Here is a 19,822-nt window from a genome sequence, read left to right as displayed (position 1 = left end):
AACACTCGTCGATTATTACAATGTTGGGAGTACCGTTCAACGGTTGGAAAACGTCGCAAGAGAAATATTATTGAAATTTACGGCTACCTGGAATTCCTTTAAACTTTCGAAATTTTGTACACTCGAGGAACCACTAATTTCACGATACAAATCATGGGACGATTGTCGTCGAATCGAAGAGCGGTAACTTTCCTTGTCGATCGTCGCGATGTCTCGTACAATTTCTCCGAAGGTTCTCGATATATAAGTATTTCGAGAACTGATCTTTCAGATTGCGCGCAACCCGTTCCCAAACACGTTCATTACGCATTCGTGTCCGCGAGCGCAAAAAACGTATCCCTGCGGGAAGTTTTAATAGCTGCAATCTGAAAGTACATACGACGGACTCGAGGAACCCTGTAATTCGAACTCTTTCGACCCGTTCGACGCGTGTAAAGACCACCGTCTCTGACATTACAAATTAAGCCGTTCCGTATACTAAAAATTTCGAGTAAAGCTAGAAAAAAAAGTTTCGATTCTTTTCGCGAAGACACCGAACGTAATCTGAGATGGAGAATCGAGGAAAGCGCTCAATGTACAGTACACGTAGAACTAACGTGCGGAGATTGGTGAAATTTTATAAGCGATATCACGGTGTCTCTAATTACAGAATGTCTAATTTTCCATCACGGAGGAGTTCAATCGTTGGCGCCTGTAACTGTCAGCAGAACCGAGAGATAACCCATTGCTGTTCTCAGGATCTGAAACGACGAGACCGTTGATTTCCGCAGTTTATCGACGCAACGTTACCGATCTTGCACTTACGCCACTGAACATTTCCATCGAGAAGGTACCGAATTTCCCTGCCGTTAAACAAAGTGGACGCGTGGATCTGCACATAATGAACAGAAGGCACCTTGCCTCTCGACGCGAGACGTTGAACCAGTTCGATTTGTACGCCGAAATGGCCATTCCGCTGCTCTGAAACGTGTTTCTTAATGTAACGTTTGTTCCATCGAAAAAGGTACCGCGAAAGGTACGATACTTACTTGGACCTGAAGTAGCTCGCCTATGTAACAATAAATATACATGTGTACTATGATGAAAGATACGAAGAGTACGAAGAACACAAGTTGAAAGTTGAAGATTCCCTCCTCGTTTTTAAGTATTACCTATGAAATTGACAGCTGATCGTTTCTTTTCGAAAGAGTGCTTCGCAGTTTTGTTTCGCGGCGCGTAACTTACGCTGAAGAATAAGAAACCTTGAAAGCATATCTCGATGGTGCACAGCAACATTTGAAGTAGCAGCAAGAAATTAAAGCATTCTTCGATCTTCGTAGCGATCCTTTAAAGAGAAAAAATATTTGTACTTTCTACGAATAATTGAACGCAGAAAATCTTACGTATTCGCGTAACAAAGTCGAGACGAGAACAATTGGCTGTGCAAGGCCACCGAATACTCGTCTATAAAAATTTGTTTCTTTCGAGATCTTCACCGTGCGGAACGTAGCGCAGATAAGAAACCTTTTTCACAATTTTTAAACGTCGAATCCATCTCCGAAGTGGTTCCCAGATATCGTAAAAGTGATGGGTGTCGCGATCGAAAGTGGCCTTGAGCAGTCGATTGATTTTGCCTCGCTCGTACGAAGTTTTCGTTCACCAATTCAGATGCTCGTGTCTCTTCACGATCGAAATCAGCTCCTTTTGAAACCGATCCCCTTTCCTGGTCCCATTTTTCTCGTCCATCAGGCCCTCCAGTCTTCTCCTCAGATTCTCGAATTGTCCACACGTGTGCACCACTAACATCGCGATAAACGTGTCCACGCTGGTGTAGGGAATCGTGGCGCAGTAAGCAGCGAATGCTTGGGCCACGTTGGTCAACACCAAGACCAACGTTGGTCTCACGTTGTAAGGGAAATAGCCCGGGTAGAGCACCAAATGGTCCTGCGATTCTTTGCTTCTGTCGCTTCTCAGTATCGTGAACGTTCGAAGACCGATGTACACGGTGACCATCGTTTGAGTGAGCAACGTACACCAGGTGGACAGGTTACTCGTGATTTTTGCGCTGTTCGTCATGGTTGTCCTCTCTTCGTCGGTTTTCGGAGAATGCCAGTCGTCGTAGAAGGACTTTACGAGCGGTTTCAGATCTTGGCATATAGATTAGAGCTATTTAGCCAGTAACGAATGTCGCGATAAGAATAACTTGCGCATCGAGTGGCAGAGTGCGATCAAAGTGTCCCGTACTATCTCGTCGGGACGTCCGATTGCTTTTAACGGTCGAAGCGAACTGCGGAACACTCGACTCGAGCTTACTCGTTGCTAAGAGTAAGGTAATCTTTGCAATTTCATTGACAATTTCTTTTATTGCAAACGATAAGACGATCGTTTCCCTATTGTTCCGGAAAGTATGTCCCTATTGTTCCGAAAGTCGATCGATTTTCAGCTAATTATTTTTCACATTTGTTCTTACCTTTTCGACGATACCAAGTAACGAATACTTTCACGACCGCGTTGATCGCCGGTATATTAGCTAAGCACAAATTTTGCGTGATCTGTTCAAAGTCTCCGTTCAAGAGAAATAAATTCACGCTCTGCGGTGCGGCTCCGAACACGATGACCCACAAACAGAGTATCACCGCTTTGTAATTAGATGATCGTTTGTCGTTTGTCATCGGCTCCGGCCAAATGCCGACTAGTCGTAGATTCACACGATTCCATCCGATTGCCTTTTTTAAATCTATGAAATCGTACCAGTGATTATTAAACACTGGGATGGGAAACGTTTCGATTTATTCGCGTTGCGCGAACGAATCGATAATCGTATATGGGGGAATAGGTCGACGCGCGATGCACTTTATTGGTAACGAAGGGATAGATAATTATCACTGGACGAACGAAAACTTTGTCACCGGATACGTTCGAGTTTTCGTAGGTGACAATTGTTCGGCAATATTTATAAACGCGTGTATGTTTCTCGGGGGATTTCGTAACTTGGAAATCTCGAGTCGTCTTCGTACCTCGCTCGGAATCCATTGATATTTCGCGTGGATGAACCGCGTCCACGATCGAACGACTGACACGAAATTTCTGTGTGTTGCTCTTCGCAGAGTCCATCGAAAGGACGCATGCTCGTCTAAGAAAGTTGGAAGTCACCCCGGTGGAGAAAATATCACAAAGTCGAGTAGAAGGGAGATCCGGTGGTGGTAGTTTCGTATCTACTCTGATGAAAAAAGCGTTCCAATCGATTTCGCTCGCGGTTAAACCGTCTTTAACCTGATCGATCGTTCGAAACGTTTCTTTTCGATTCGCGTAATTCGCTGTATTTGCGCGACGGTAGTTCGCGACGCTTCTTCTTCGTTAAAATTGTACGCGAAACGCGAGAAAAAAATTTCTAAAATCGTAACCACTGTTCAGATTCCACGCAACGGAGGTATTGAATTGGTTACGGGTACGGTAAAAGATACCAATTTATTGCTAACTTACGTACATTCGATGCATCGTGTTTGGAAGATCTCCGCGCGAAATGCGAAGAAGAAAAAGAAAAAGGAAATAAATATACTCTTCAGCGTGGAAGAACGCGTTGGTAAGGAATCGTCATCGAATTGTTGTGCACGAGAAGCGATGCGATCCTTCCAGACCCTCGGAGCAGGAGTTGCTCTTCGAAGCTCGGGACGAATCGAATTCGTCGATCGAGCGAAAGGGAAAACACCGAAGGAAACTCGAATTTGACTCGAGTCTTCCAACGAGGAAAGTTCGGGTCGCGTTCGAGCCGCCCTGTTGCGGAGTTTCTCGATCTCGCTGCTCTCGTCTCGGAACGCTTAACGCTAATTTCTTAAATTACGAGTTTCGGTGCGTTTTAAATACGAGTGGCGTATATGTACAGTTTTGGCCGAAGACGATCAGCGATCTCCCGGAGAGTCTCTGTTCGATGGTCTTCGTCCTTTCGAGTCCTTCTCGCGAGTTCCTCTGGAAAGCTCGTTCATCGGTCGAGGGTTACCTCTCCCTTTAACCCGATTGAACGAAAATATCGACGTCACCGCCCGAAGGGGACTCGAGATCGCTCGAACCTCGAAAACTCGCGCGGAATCGTTCGGCCCGCTTAACCGTAACGAGTTGACTCGTCGTTGCGACGTTACCGAGTACCGTGCGGTAAAATCAATTTTCGTTCGTCTTTTAACAACTCCGTTGTTCGATAGTCGCGAGTTGGCTCGTTGTCCCGAACTTTCGTCGATATTGCCGTTGAATCGAACGCAGCGGACCTTCGCCGGCAAGGTTGGAAACGCGAGAGCGAACGATCATCGAAATCGTTGGAATTTCCGAGGATTCGAGTCGACTCTGCTTTCACCGGTCGTGAAATCAACGATTCGTCAGTTCCGCTTTCCGCGATGGAAGCGTTCTGAACGCGATGGACGGGAATTTAGAAGAAAACGTTTCCAGGCCTAGCCTGAGGACACAGAAAGTTGGAACAATCGTGTCTTCGAACGGCGTCCATGACTTGTTGGAAGTGGCTGGACACCTGGACAGCTGCTCCCGGCTGGATTCTGAAAATTTATGCAAACGGTGAGCGATCAGCGGCCGATAAAAATTCGTTGGAAAGCTCGCGGAGCGTTGGTCGGACCGTCCGTGTATCTCGCGCCTACGGTAACGCGATCGATGGCTAACGAAACGGAAGGATAATGCTTCCCGTAATTGGCGGGACATCGCTCGAGGTTGTCGATACGTTGTACCAGCGACGAAAGGAGTACCGTGGCTGCTAACGGAGTCGAAAGTTAACATTGAATCACGATCGTGTGTCGTAGCGATGGAAGTGAAATTGGGGTCTGGTCCGTTGGAAGTATCCTAAGGAGTGGTGAATAATAATATTTGACGTCGAACCGGCCGTGGAATAATAAAAGCGGTCTAGAATCAATTCGATTAAGAGGATAGGGAAATGTTATCGCGCACGGTGATTCCTAATTGTTCGGTTTCTCGTAAGAGATGGGCAGCTTCGAACGAAGCGATTGCGCACGAGGCGTCGAGGCGTCGAGGCGTCGAGGCGTCGAGGCGTCGAGGCGTCCCGCAAGCAGAAAAATCAAAGACCCGACCTGGCCAAACGGAACCGTAGCGAGAAACGGATAACTTTCTTCCAGCTTTCGCCGGCGACGTCCTACTGACTGATTCGACTTTTACCTCTTAGCACAGTTTCACTTTGTGCATACACGCCGCGCGATTCGTCACGGCGCGGGCCACGCGCGCACTTAGGAAAACTCCGAAGAAAGATTACGCGTCGAGGGACGATCGCGCGAACACGCGTTCCAAGTTTAACCACCACCGTTTCATCTCGTACGCGCGATCGATTCTCGACGAACGTTCGCGAGTAGATCGCGAACCGACGATTCGTTTCGGAGAGATCGGAGCTTCTTTCTAATCGGCGTAAATCTGTAACGCATCGAACGGTACCGGGTACGGTACGTTCCTTTTACCGTCGATGATAGTACAAATTTCGAATTTCGAATACCAAAGTGCGTTCGATCTCGCGATTTTCCCGCTGCCTCGGCTCTTTCCCGTGAAAACGAAAGCCCGCTTATCCACCGACCAAACATAGACAGCTACGTAACCGTACGGTAACCAGGGCAACGTTATTATATCACCGATGGAACGGCGAAGCTTCCGGTTATTTTGTAACGCGCGGCTCGCTCTTGCCATCGGGGAAACAATTCCTAGAAATCTACGTTCTTGTCTCGTGATCGAAGGATACTCACAGAGCCAGAAGAGCGGCCATTTTCTTTTCCATGATCACGACAGCGTCGGAGCCTCTCTGAATCATGGCGTCGCAGAATAGCCTCTTGGCGCAGGGCGTGTTGGTCCAGTCTCCGTCTATGCGAGCCGCATCGGCTACCTCGGCGTTCTCCAGGTTCTGGAAAGCGTCCTCGAGTTCCTGATCGACTTCGAGGCTCCTCCGTCTTCGTCTCTCGTCCCTCCCGTCCACGGAGTTTCTCGCTTCCGCGTCGTCCGCGATCCTGGCCAGGTTCTCCAGGCCGTTGTTGTCGTGTTCCTTGGCGCTCGAGTTTCCATCGAAGAGCTTCGTGGACGCGGATCCATCCTGAACGACCAGAATCGTCGCGTCGTCATTCGTCCCGTCCCTCTTCTCCCCAGACTGTTTCCTCGGAACGAGGAACTCCGTCACGTCGATGTTTCCCTCACGAAGAGGCAGATCGATCTCCACGATCTCGGTCATGGAGTCGGCTCCTTTTCTCTGTAGACGCTTGTTCCTGACCAGACTCTTCGAGCTACTTTCCTCTCGGAAGACGTCCAAATAGTCCAGACTCCGTTTCCTTCTTTCGTTCGTGGTCACCTGGTCTCCGACTCCGATCCGCGAGTCGGTGTCTCGGTTCTCGGTGTTGCGGTCTTCTTCGAGTATCACCAGAAGACCGTTCCGCGTACCCGGAGGGTGGTCGCGGTCGTTGTTCTCGTTGGTCGGCACGTTCTCCAGAAAGTACACGGTTCCTCCGGTCGTTTCGGCTCGATTCGCCGGATCGATGTTCAAGGCTCTTTGGTACTCCCCTTCGGTTTCCGTTCCGTCGTTGGATCGCTTGAGAACGTCCACGTCCAAGTACCTGCCAACCGCGACGGCACCGATACCCAGAGCAGCACCCGACGCTACGAGACCCAACGCCGGGATCAGAATACTACCACCGGTGGCGACGGTACCGATCTTTTCCTGAGCCTCCTTGCCCTTAGAGAGGCCCAGGTTCTGGGAGATCTTGTGAGTGGCTTCCACCAGAGGGTCGATCACCGGTCGCGTGAACTGAGAAACTTTCTCCACCCCGTTCGAGAACTGACTCTTCAAGTTCTCCGATATTTTCACCCAGAAGGGCGCGTCGTTGGGCCTCTTCAATCCGTAAAAGTGCTGATTCGGATAATAATTCTTCGTGGTGTAGCTGTCGACGATGTTCTTGTCGTTCAGGACGTACTTTTTCTTCTGTCTCTGCTCGGTGAACGAGTACTGGTTCTCCGGGAAATTGTCCGGTCGTTTTTTCTCGTTCTTGAGTATCTTGGCCGGTTGAACGCCCAACTCCGGATGAGCGTACTGAAGAACCGGCGCCCTGGCGCCCGGTTTCAACGCGACTGGGGCGATTTTCTGACTCTCCGGGGTGTACAGCTGAGAAACCGGATACACCGCTGCGCCGTCAGGGTGCAACATCCTCTTGTGCGCGCTAGCTCTGTAGTTGTCGTTCCTCGGCTCGTACACTTCCGCTTTCAGGGCTTCGTTCTTGTAGTTCTTCGGATCCCACTCGAAGAATACGTTCTTCCCTTCCTCCTCCTCGAAGTCTTTGCCGTACCTGTTGAACGAACCGATGAAAAGTAGGTTGACCTTACGTCCGACTCGATCGTTCGTACGGAGCCAACTGGTATCTCCGAAACGAGATCAATCGGAAACATCGGGACAGCCCCACCGCGCGATCGATAACGTTTAAAATCGCGAGAGATCGCGGAGAAGACACGGTAGTGTCTTCCTTCCGCTGAAAGGTCGGTCTCCCGCGACTTTGAACGTTACCTCGAGGAAATCGAACTTTCGAACCGGAAAAGAAAACTATCGGTTTTATCTCGAAACACTTCGTAACGCTTCGTAACGCTTCGTAACGTACCTTCGGTTAACGTTCTTGAAGAATCTCTCGAATCTCTGTCTCTCTCCGGTGGTCTCGGTGGGATAGAAGCTCGCAGCCGTTTCCATGGTCTCCGTGGACGTTGTTCCGTCGCGTATAAGTTTATTGTTGATCACTCTCGCGTTGCGCCAGGTTTGAATCTTGTCGAGAGGTTCGTCGGGGACCCTCTTCCCGTGAATCACGGGCGTGCCGTCTCTGTCGAGCGTCATCGGCGTCCTCTTCGGGCCCGATTTCACGTTTATCTCGGACCTGACGATCACTTCCGGCGGCACGTTCTTCGCGTCTCTGTTCTTCGATACGTTCGCGCCCACGTTCGTCCTCGTGGGACGAATCTGACGAGGCAGGAAGGCGTAACGAGTTTTCTCTTCCGGCTGGTCGTTCAGTTGCAAGTTCCTCTGGGATCGATCTTGAAAATGTCTGAGCAAAAGTAGTCCGGTGGTTGGAAACGCGGGCTCGAACCTCGCGTAGTTGGTTCTCTCCTCCGTGGTCGTCTTCGCATCGGTTCGAAGAGGTTTCCAACTCCGATACTCCTCGGTGGTCGACTCGTGCAACTGCACCGCCCGTCCATCGGTTCCCAGAGGCGTCCAATTTCCGTAATCGATATTTTTCTCGGCGACGGCTCGATCGTTTCCGGGAGCCGGGCGATTCTCGCTCGCGGATACGTTGCTCGGTCTCGGTGAACTCCTCTGGCCGTCGGAGTCCGAGAGTTTCGCCCTGAGTCGCTCGATCTGAGCCTCCTCCAGTTTTCTGATCTCCTCTTTGCTCTTGGTCTCGTACTTGGTCGTCCCGGAGGTGTCCGAGGGCGCGGTGTTCTCGTTTTTCTCCCCGAGATCGAGTTTCGGCGAGTCCGGGGTGTCGTTCGGGGATTCGGGGAGCTTCGACTCTACCGGGAGAGTCTTGTCTCGTCTTTTGACGATCAAAGTAGCCAAGTTGCCTTCGCTCGTTCGCACCTTGAGCTCTTCGGTCTCGCCCGGAAGGCTTCGCGAGACTTTTAGCATCGTTCTGGCGTAGCTCGGTTTCGGCAACTCCGCGGTGTCGGAGTCGATGACGGCCAGGCTGAGCAAGGCCAGAAAGAACGTCGCCTGGAGTGCAGAGACGAAATACCAAGCGTTACGCGATTTTACGGCCAATCGGAGCGATCGTCGAACGCGGCTAGGGAACGCGACCATTTCTAGACGTTAACGCCGAACGGATTTTACGTAACCAGCAATGCGTTACGCGCTCGTACTTCGATGGAAACAAGTCTACCGGAAGTCCATTGTGCCTTTCTCGATCACGGATAACGTTTACGCGTTACGCGCCACGACGAACTCCGCGTTGCGCGCGTTCGACCCACTTTTTCGTTGTTCTCGACGCGAACGTTTCCTCGCTTCCGGATAATATCGATATCGATATCGGGAGGTGTCTCGAACGCAACGATTCGAAAAGAAGATCGCGGGTGCGTCCCTCGGTATTCTTCTGGTTCGTCGGCGAGGCTTTCGAGACCATTGGAAAAAAGTGCAATCGCACTTTCTACGCGCACCGTTCCACTAAACAGAAAAGGAAGGGTTTGCGAACTTGCGCCTTATCGAGTCAGTGAACTTTCTCCTCCGTCGTTCCCTTTTATCGCGAGTTAAAGCGGAACTATCGAACGTTTCGATTTCTCGCGGCGGAGCTCGAGATGGAGCAACTTCGCGAAGAAAATTCGGCTCGCGAAACGAAGCCCAGAAATCGATGCGTCGTAACGGGAGAATCGAGAGGCTATCCGGGAATGTAATCGCGGCGAGAGAAATTTAATAGCTCGCAGAAATTGCCGGCATTCTTTCCCGGGATTAGAAAATAGCGATGCAGTAACCGACCGGCCGGATACTTTCTATTATTAACGCGGCAATTTATTCGTTGCTATCGAAACAACGCCGTACCGCTTTAACGTTTGCATTTATTCCAACGGCGTTCCGCTTTGGCATAGATAGTCGAGGCAATTTCGAATTTTACGAAAAAGCAACTTTTCCAAATTATCCGGCGAGCGATCGTTGCCGAGGAGAAACGTGTACCGCGAACGATCCCCGTTGATCCTCCTGGAAATGTTATTTTTCCCGAGCGAAGAGAACGATCGTGGAAATCGTTGGGCTCTCTTTCAACGATTTTCCATAAGGGGATCTTGGGAAAGTTTGCTCGCGAGGCTGTCCGTGTTCTCTTCGCGCACGGTGCCGCGTTCCCTTGATCGGGATTACGTATTTCCGGCTCGGTATCCACTCTCGACGAGCACCTACGGTTCGAACGTTATCGAACGATTCGTCGACGAAGTTGCAACGGTACGCGCTCTGCGCCAAACCGATCGCGATACAAAAAGACGTCGCGTCCGGTTTCCATCGATTTCGCTCGTTCTCGGAACCGACCTCGAGGAGAAAAAGGGAAATACTTTCCAACGGGAGACCGAGAGAGGACAAAACGACCGGACCGAAATAAAATCGCCAGCTGGACCGTAAGAGCGATCGAGCGATCGAGCGATCGAACGATCGAGCGATCCATCGACAAGTGAAATGGAACGACATGCTTTCCCCGAGCACGTTTCGCGCGGGTTACACGCGTCGCGTACGTACGCGCCTCGACGACGGGACGATCCACTTTTTCCGATCCGGTGACTTTCGATCGGTCGATGATGCCCGACAAGAAATTCTAGTTCCGCCGGTCGAAGCGATTCTTGACCTTAACGCGCCCGCCAACTCGCGGAAATTATCCTCACCCTTTCCTCCTAATCGCCGAATACCCTCTCGCGTGATACGAGTCGGGGAGTCGGAAAGGTGCAATCTCGACGAAGAACCTACCACCGTGTTCAAGGGGGACCTGGACAACCCCTGAAACGTCCAAATCGGTACGATTCACCGCGTGACATCTTTCCAGTTGATTCGTGTACCCGCGAATATGATCCGCGCGTCCTCCCGATAATTACAAAGAGAAGAGATAACTCGGGAAGAATCAAGACGATTCGGTGAAACGTCGGTCGATCGAGGAACGAGTCCTTTCGCGGTTTCGGACCCGACACGGGCCCACGATCGCGGAAAGGGGGACCAAAGGAAACCTATTCTTCGTTCCTGTTCGGTCGCGAAGCCGTAAACGACTCGTTGAAGCGCGAAATTGGAGGAGATCGGTGAATTATCGAGCTCACGGGAACACGAAAATTGCAACATCGTCGCGGCTAATGAACGATGCGCGATTAACGTGCGTTTCGTCAGGGGGGAAGCGCACGCAAGTGGCCCCGATCCGTGTCACACTGCGTTTCCGCTCCAAATAGCTCGCGGACCGACGTTAATTCGCCGGCAATTAAGTCGATCCATTTTTTCTCTCTTTCTTTTCCTTTGTTCGCTCGTCCGAAACGCAGTCTCGTCTTTTGTTGCGATTTCTGCACGGTGTTTGTCTCGCGAGGCGCGCGACAGTGAAATTCGTATCGCCGGAAGTGGACCGTTTTGCGGTGGCTTGTACGTCGGAAGGACGAACGGAGAACGCCCCGAACGTGGATCATCGATTCGATGCCTTTGTCGACGTAACTTACAAATCGTGTTGTTCGCGGTAACCGGAAGCGTTGCCGATTTTCGAGACCGTACTCCCGCGTTCGCGACGAAGAAATCGCATTTACGTTATCGAAGAATACGCGTCCGAGTTCGCTTTGCGATCGCGGCCGGAAAAAGTCCACGAGAGTCGAGCGTTCGAGAAATACTTCGTCGTTGGGTAGACGCGGGGGGCAAGAGAAACGTATTTCGAAATTGCGCGACTCGGTACCGTCCGAGCAAGACGACGATTGGAGATTCCGAAAACGTGCAACGGTGTCGAGGATTCGTCGCGCCGTAAACGAAACTTTTTTTTTCGCGGAAGCTACCGGATAAGTGCAACAACGAACGGACCGAGAAAGTACGCGGACGCGCGTCGGTGAAATTTTAGGAACGTTGCACGGTGTAGAAATACCTTGAATTCGTCCATTTTTGCGTGTCTTCGATTCTCGTCGATCCCAATTGCCCGAGCCTGTTTCGATTCCAGCGCCGAGTAAGCCCGATGCGTCCAACGAGAAACGAGAAGAAGAAAAAAGCAAAAAGGAAGGAACACGGAGGCTCAAATCCGCATGATACGCGCGTCACGGCCGTAATCTGCGAACGGATGGATTCGATCGGATGTTAGAAAACGAACGCGAAAGGAGAAAACGAGAAGAGCCGAGAGGAGGCCCGCTCCTACGCACCTGTTGACTCCCGGAATATCTTGGCGAGACTGACGAAGGCGCTCAGTCAGCGGCTCCTCGTGTCTCCGACGAAGGACCGACACTTCTCTCCGACCTACTTCCCGCGTTCGCCTTCGCCTTCGCCTTCGCCTTCGCCTTCTTCCGTCGCCTTCGCCTTCGCCTTCGCCTTCGCCTTCTTCCCTCGCGACGTCTAACCTCTTCGCACGATTAACCCCCTGCTTTACCAATCGTTTTCGAACGAACGCGCCTACGCGGATCGTTTAACTTTATCGCGACTCGCGAAACGATCGTCCATTCGTCGTGGATAATAGACGAATTCGTCGATCACCCGCTCGGTATTCGTCTTCAACGATTAAGGAGCTACGTACCTTCGCGATAGCGAACAAAATTTTTTTTTCGAGAATTTATTCGATTATTCGAAAAGAGTATCAAAGTTGCGCGTAAACAAACGTGGCCAAATTGAATTCCGTACACGGCGAGAGCGTGGAATTCGATCGATTTAGATAATTTGTAATTGGTTACTCGGTGTCCCCCTTTATCGATCGAGAAAGTGTTGGCTGGCCGATCGATCCGAGTATTTTTCGAATCTTCGAGACTCGTTCGGGAGAACCGACCGGCCTTCGGAAATGGAAATTAATAAGTTTAGCATTGGAATGAAATAGCAATCGTTGCTTTTATTATCGACGACTGGGATCTGGAAATCACCGGTTCGTAACCGTTGGCTGGCTCGGCGATGGTTATAATTCGGTAGCTGTAATTGGGTACGTTCTTGTAATACGAATCGTAGTGAATTTCAACGCGATGATAAATAATACGATTTTAGAATTATCGGTTCGACGATGATTATCGTTCGACGACCGTAATTCGATAATTACCGACTCCGTGGCAAATAATTTCCGAATATATATTTACCGTTAACTTGAACTCGATAGTTGTCGATTCAACGACGATGATAAACCGACGAGTGTAATTGGAAAATTATCGATCGGGGGATAACCGTAAAGCGAACCGTGACGCTAAATTAATTGCGACTTATCGCGACGCGTGTCCACGAAATTTATTTCGGTAAATTTTAACATACGTTTCACCGGAACATTTTTCCACGATTTTTAACAACGTTTGCAGCTCGCGGTAGATTCGATCTAACCGGGTCGATTCGTTGCAAAGTCAAAGTGCTCGTTTTTCCACAATTTATCCGGCACGTTCTCCGTTAATGCAACGTTAACTGTAATAACGTATACGCTTTTGAAAATGTTTTCGCAGAGCGGCGCGATATCGCGATCGTATTATTCGTAAAGAGCGCGCGTTAGATCGGATCGAGATTTTATTTTCGTTCGTTGCGTACCATCCGCATCCGAGTTTGGATTCGTGCGATACAATAAACCGGTATCCGTTTTCTCGAGTAACGAGCAGAAATCCGTTCGAAACTCGGCGGGGAATTAGTTTTTAATTCTGGCCGCGACCCCGATTTTCGAAGCCCGAATATTCATCAAGATCGGTGGTAGGAATCTAGACCGCGATGGTCGAACGGGCGAAAAACGAAATTTTCGGTAGATTCTTGGATCGATCGATTCGTCCACTTTCACCGCGGGACGCTCGCGTCCGGTTCGCTCGTAGATCGCAGAAACGATCGGGGCGTTCGCGAAACTTTGAGACAGCGGTCGGTCCGGTTTTCAAGTTCACGAACGACGACCCGACGGGACGGGACGGGACCGAACCGGAAGAGAGGTTCTTAAGGTGCCAGCAGCGGGTTCAGAGACCCGCCAGTGAAAGTCCATCGGCGACAAAGACGACGGACGCGTTGCGCCGCCCCGAGCCGATGCACACCTGCGTAACCTCGAATCTCGATCGTTCTTTCTACGCGATCGGATCCATGCGATGTTTCGCCGAATATAAAAATCTCCTAGACTCGATTCAGCGCGTTCGAATATCCCAACGAACCCTCCGAGTTAACGTTTCGTGGGAAATTCCCCTCCGTTCCTCGAGTTTCTTTCTCTCTCTTTCTCGACTTACCCACTGAACCATATTACACGTGCCACCTGTTCGTCCGTACCGAATCGATCCGAAGAAACCTAGAGAAGCACGCCACCGTCAACAGGTCTCTCGGTAGTTTATCGCATTCCTCCGGTCCAGGGTCGGTCGCGCGTCGATGTTTCCTTCCCGCGAGTGCTGGGTCACCCTTGAACGGCGAATGTTTACGAATTTTGTCCGCGACGCTACTCGGAGTCCCGCGGCTTCGTGCTCGTTTCCGTAAGTACCGGGAAAAATCGCGTCCCGTGACGGAGAACCGTGAAACGTAAAAGAATCCCGGAGGAAGGTCGGGGAAGGTCGTCGGCTCGGTGTCGGCGAGTCACACGGCCGGATCGGCACTTTCTTTTTCCCGGATAGAGGTTTAAACGGTCCACCGGCCGAAGATAAGCCTCGATTCCCACTAACGCTCGAGGGACGCGTACTCGAAGTAGCCCGCTACCGCGCAGCGATTGGCTCGAGCTTCTCTTCTATCATCGAGTGGAGCGGGAATCATCGAGTTCGGTTCACGCGTGGTTCCCTCTCTGCCGTTCTTCTGCCAGCCAATGATTCGAAAGCCGAGCGGTAGCGGGCAACCTGGGATCCCTGGTCTACCGTTCCTCGATCGGAAGGACGACCAGCGTTTTGTTTATAGCCCCGCTCCGGTACGCGTCGAGACTCTTCGACCATCGCGCGTATTGTTCTTATTGACCGAGGACGGTGACCGAACGAACCGAGATTCTAAGATTCCAACACCGACGAGCCTGTAGTCGCGAAGAACTACGAGTCCGCGCGAGATCCGCGTCCTTCGATAGAATTCGCCAAGCTCCCGGCGCGCGTTCCTCGAGAATTATGAACGCGTACACGGGTCCCATTGTACCCGATGCGATACACGAAGGCCTCCGCGTTTTCCAATATCGTTCGACGTCGTCCGTTGCACACTCGTTTTCCTTGACATACCTCGAAGACGAACCTACGCGTCGTCGTAGCAAACGACCCACGCCGGTACGTAACTACGTACTTGCACGCGCGATCTCTTTCGAGGACTTTCTTGAAACATGTTTCCTCGGATTTACCGATTTACCGATTCAACGATTCACCGATTATCGCTGGCCCACCGATAATTCGAAAGACGTTTCCCTTCGAAGCTCTCTTGTCGTAGAAAGCTGGAAGAAAGTGAAAGTGTCAACACGGTCGAGCGTCGGGATAATTATTTTCAACGTTTTCGAGGTCGTTCCTGTTGCTACGCGTATCCACGCGCTATTTTCGATGGTTTCTACCTTTCGAGGTAAATGGGTCGCGCGTTTCTTCTCCTTTGTGTAAATGCAGATGCGACTTGCTCGACTACCGCGCAGATGGGACGTGGATAGCGCGTCCCCGGGTGCACGGAACGAGCATTTTCCAAATTTCGCTCGGATAGGAGGATCGCGTCTCGAATCTCCTAGACGGATCGAGAATTTCAATTCCCATGGTAGGTAGGTCGAGCGATTCTCGCTTTCCACGCGTATGGAATACGTATTTCTCGATCTCGTCGCTGGTTCGAATCGAAACGGTCTATCTATCATCGTTTTGTATCGATCGTTTCGTATCAACGGACCTCTCGTTCTCGAAGGAGAGATACATTTCTTTGCCTTATCGGGTTAATTCGACCTTCGTAAGAAACGATCCTTTTGGCGAAATAAACTACGTCCGAGCACCCTGTAATTTCGAAAATTGCGCGGACGAATATAGCGCGCATAATTCCGAGTCGAGAGTCCGTAAAAGGCAATATACCGAGACAACGGCTCGCATTAACGGCCGTTTTAAACTCGAAAGAAATATTATGCGCAAAGCCGGCTCGACGTTCGAAAAAGAATCCCGGATTCGATGTATTCCTTGGTCGACGATGCTACGACGAAGCAGGTTCGAGGTAAAAGCAGCGAAACGCGTAATTTATTCGCGCGTCGGTCGGAATTTGTCATCGCTGTGTTCCTTCTGAGAAACGATCTTGAAAATCGTTTCGAGTCTCTCGAAGGGTATCCCGAGTCCGGGAAGGGACGGAATTGTCGAATTTTGCGATTAAAGTCGACTCGCAAATTTATTGGAACGGTTCCCAAGACGAAATAAAATGTCCCTGAAACGGAACACCCTTTGCTCTTGGAATACGCGAAACCGTTGATCCGTTGCGCGAGCCGCGAAAAAATTCTGGACTACGTCCCAGAAACCCTAATCGCGAGTCCCCTTAAAATTTCTCATCCGCGATTTCCCCCGTTCTTTTATTGCACGGAAGCGAATAATGGAGACGGTGACGTTCGGTAATCTTGGCCATTTCGTTCAGCACGGTTCTTCCTGCGATAAAAAGCCGCGCGTATCTGCGAGCCGGCTGTCGCGATGACCGGAAATCCCAGACCATTCTTCCGTTTTACGAGCAAACATCTCGTTGGCTCGAACCTGCTCTCGAAACTCCCAACCGCGCTCGCAAAAGTAGAACCGTGGATAAAAAGTGGCTCACTTTCGTTGCCGATCGAATTCTCTCGATGCCCCGCGTAACGCGAAGAAACGCGCTCGAGCAACAGCGATCCCGACGATGGGACCACGACCTTTCGGAGAACCTGCTTATTAGAAAAGAGAGAATTCCGATTGGAGAGATTAGGTAGGTCCGATCGTTGTCGACTTTCTTTCCCGCGTTCACTTCGCGAGCGAGCGAGCGAGCGAGCGACTTTTAATAACGATCGTTTGTTCGCGTTCGTTGCGATCGATTCGACGACCGTTCGAGACACCGGATAATTTCTCTGCAAAGTATCGAGTAACAAAGAACGCAAAGTGAACGAGTATCGAGAGCGTTTGCGCGGAGAATTCGGATTACGATCAATTTTACCACCTGCGCAAACTACTCCGGTATACTCTCTGGGAACAAAGGACACGGACGTAATTCGTCTCGAAAAAGTGTTCCAATTGTCGAAAGTCTTTTCAACGATCGAACGAAGAAGCCGCGAGCCAGCGAATTCGGGTTAACGAACGATTCAGTCGCAAGAGATTCGGTCGCGTTCGAAGAATTTTAGTAGAGTGTCGTTAATCACTCGAACACTGGTAATCAACGTAGGTTCTTTCGCATTCCTAAAGTGAAAACGACGATTCGTTCGCGGCCCGAAATTTCGGCAGTGGCTCCCTCGTTCTTAAATCGCTCTCGTTCGTATCTCTGACGCGTACGTCGGTAAATTGAACTCTCGTTCGATGTTTACTAATTTTATCAAGTATTCGCAACTTGTCGCAAAGAGAGATAGAATCTTTATTTACCATTTTCCATTCGAAATACCTCTGTTGCCCGTTTGAACTCGCCTCGAATGTAAATAAGAAACGAAGAAGGAGAGGAGCGATTTTCATACGAGTTTCGAGATGCAACGGGTGCTCGAGATGCAACGAGCGCGCGTGAAAGCTCGTTGCACTCACCGATAACCCGTATCTCATCTCGGGGACATAAATTCTTGGGTCGAGACGGCACGAGTACGGTCGACCCACTTATACACTGTGACTACTTTCACTTGCGGCGACTAAACGCGCGCGACTCGTTCGAGGAATTGCCGAATAATCTTTTCACGAATAATCGATCCTCTCGCGAAGCCTTTTAGAAGCCAACGATCGCGCGACGAGTTACGCGCGCGAATTCACGGTCAATTTCGAGCCGCTCGAAAGAACGGGTCTTCGAGGAAGGGAATCCTCCGTCTTGATTTCGTTCGTCGTTTTACTTTTATATTCCTCGTCCATCCGTGAAATCGATACTCTCGCGAGGACGAAGGAGCCTCCTCTTTCAGTTTCCCGCGTCGATTCGTAATCGCGTTACGCTTTGAATCCTCTCCCGGCGGGAATTCGTTTCCCGGTGCGATTTTTCTCCCGAATCGTTGACATCGGATATGCTTTCTACCTTTTCGAGTTAACAGTCAGCAAGCAACTTTCGTGCAATCCTTCTTCTTCACCGCCTCGAAAATTTCTCGAAGGCCGTTCTCCGCAGTGGCTCTTATCGATGTTCTAGCAACGAGAAACGTGCGCGTCAGAAATATAAATAGGACCGATGGGAGAAAAGTTTTTCGATCTTCGACGGAGAAACGTCGATTTTAAATTACTTCCAGGCCACCCCGTATACCGATTCAAGAGTACAACGTCGAATCGTCGAGATAAAAATGAAATCGTAGAAAGCAGGGTAACAGTAAAAACAACTGCATAGAACCGTTTTGCTGCGTAGACGCTGTTCAAGATTCTTATCGAAACGTTCGTATTTCTGCAAAATACACTCGCCGTTTCAGGATTCTGGCTCGTATTACCTGGTAGCTAGATTCCACAGTAGATTTTGCAACACGCTCGAACCCGCTTCGCCACCAGCTAAGATCAGCTCGCAGATCGATCTCTCCTCGCAAACGTTTGGAAGTTCTTCGGCGAATCGTGCCTGTTTGTGTTCCACTGGCAGGTCAGCGACCCTCAACTTCGAAAGAACGATGTTCGGCTGGCTGAAGGGATTCGTTTACGATCAGAGCTCGAGAAACGAGTAGTTTCGAACCGAACGGAACGAAGGGTACTTACGATGTGTTCCCGAGCTTGGCGACATTCGGAGTCAGAGCCGCGAGAAGCAGACCGAAAGGTAGAAACGCGCCGATTAAGTGTAGGATCTTCCTCCAAGGTGAAACCCTGGAAATTTCTGGCCATAAATAATGCGTTCGCCGTGGAGCGAACGAGCGTACCGATTAAGTCGTTCATTTCGAGCCTATTGTTCGAGTTCAGCTTGCAGAAAAATGGTGAAACCGAATGCTTTGTCGGAATTAAACGCGGGGAAGTAATTACGGGCATGCCATTTTCATTTCGCGCGAGAGTACTTTCGGAAGACTTTCGATGGGAAGAAGGTCGAGACCGAGAGAAATGGAAAATGGAGGTCGATCGGAAAATAATGGAAAATAATCGAGAAGGAACTCTGGGAAGTCGAACGGTCGGAGTCGTTGGTTCGATCGAAAGTTGGAAGGACGGAGAAGAAAATTGGAAAGGAAACGCGGTGGAAATAAAAGTCGAAACGAATGCGTACCTCTTCCTGAGAGGATAAACCGGCTGATCGTCGCTAACGAATTCGATCCGATGGTACCCAACCGCTGGCTGATAAAACGAATAAGGAAACTTTCTAGTCCTCATAAAAGTCGACTCTTGAGCGTAGACGACTCCGTTGTTCGGGTGTTTCGGTGCACCGAACTCGTGAAAAACCGGCCGATGATGCTCGTGGGAACCTCCCACGAAATACGAGGACCTCGGTGGCGGATCGGTGCCCGCGAACCCCTCCGATTCGTGTTTCTGCGTCTCGCCGTGAAACTTGGACGGTTTTCCAAAATAGGTGACCGTCTCCTGCTCGTGGACCGGTTTTTCCGGATTTTGGTAAACCTGTTGCATCGCGATGTTTTCCGCGATCGGTTGAACGACGTACCGAAACGGTTGATCCTTGTAAACGGTGGCATAATGGACCCTCGGGTCGTCCACCGGATCGTTCTGGAATTTCACGTAACCGCTCTGCTCGATTCCTTCCTTCTTACCCTCCTCGGAAGCGCCAGATACGGTCCCGATGAAACTCTGATGAAAGTTACCGCGGTGATCGAGCTGGCCCGTGTAGGTAGGCTGGATCACCAGCTGGTAGTTTTCGAGCTGCTCTTGATAAGAAGCGGGATCGACTTCGTTCTCGAACCCGATGTGGTGCAAGTTGTTGAACGGGATCGTGGCGACCCTCGACTCCTTGATCTCTCCCAGGTGAGCACTGGGCCTGAACTCCCCGGAGACGTTCTTCTCGTCGGCGAGGAAGAAGGTTAGCTCCCGGTAGGTTTCCGCGGTGGTCGTGAACTCGGTGGTGGTCGCCAACTGCAAGGAGAACTCGTTTTCGCCCGAGGCCTCCTCGAAGGATTCCTCGATCGGTTTCTCCTGTTCGCTGGTGGATTCGATCGCGTCTTCCTCGAGATCCTCGGAACGCGTCGAGCTC

General features: G+C 50.5%; 2 protein-coding genes across 3 annotated transcripts; both read right to left on the bottom strand.

The window, feature by feature from the left end:
• Positions 1–597: 597 nt before the first annotated feature.
• On the bottom strand, positions 598–3,468 carry LOC143149705 (odorant receptor 13a-like). Its single transcript, XM_076317275.1, has 9 exons — positions 3,463–3,468; positions 2,997–3,252; positions 2,450–2,746; positions 1,640–2,126; positions 1,396–1,503; positions 1,225–1,324; positions 1,029–1,151; positions 805–960; positions 598–740 (listed from the first exon to the last, which is right to left on the bottom strand). The coding sequence occupies exons 1-9, from the start codon at positions 3,466–3,468 to the stop codon at positions 678–680; spliced, it is 1,596 nt and encodes a 531-aa protein (XP_076173390.1). The 3' UTR covers positions 598–677.
• Positions 3,300–13,966, bottom strand: LOC143148933 (uncharacterized). Of its 2 annotated transcripts, XM_076315773.1 has the most exons (5): positions 11,836–11,903; positions 11,568–11,746; positions 7,608–8,707; positions 5,721–7,301; positions 3,300–4,520 (listed from the first exon to the last, which is right to left on the bottom strand). In XM_076315773.1, the coding sequence occupies exons 2-5, from the start codon at positions 11,580–11,582 to the stop codon at positions 4,397–4,399; spliced, it is 2,820 nt and encodes a 939-aa protein (XP_076171888.1). In that variant the 5' UTR covers positions 11,583–11,746; positions 11,836–11,903; the 3' UTR covers positions 3,300–4,396. The 2 variants fall into 2 exon arrangements, with proteins under 2 accessions (XP_076171888.1, XP_076171889.1); XM_076315774.1 differs by lacking the exons at positions 11,568–11,746; positions 11,836–11,903 and adding an exon at positions 13,849–13,966.
• Between the last annotated feature and the right edge of the window lie 5,856 nt (positions 13,967–19,822).

Source organism: Ptiloglossa arizonensis, chromosome 7 (genome assembly GCF_051014685.1).
Source record: "Ptiloglossa arizonensis isolate GNS036 chromosome 7, iyPtiAriz1_principal, whole genome shotgun sequence".
Taxonomy (NCBI): Eukaryota; Metazoa; Arthropoda; class Insecta; order Hymenoptera; family Colletidae; genus Ptiloglossa; species Ptiloglossa arizonensis.
Note: the sequence above shows the minus strand (reverse complement) of the source record. Positions and strands in the feature narration are given on the sequence as shown.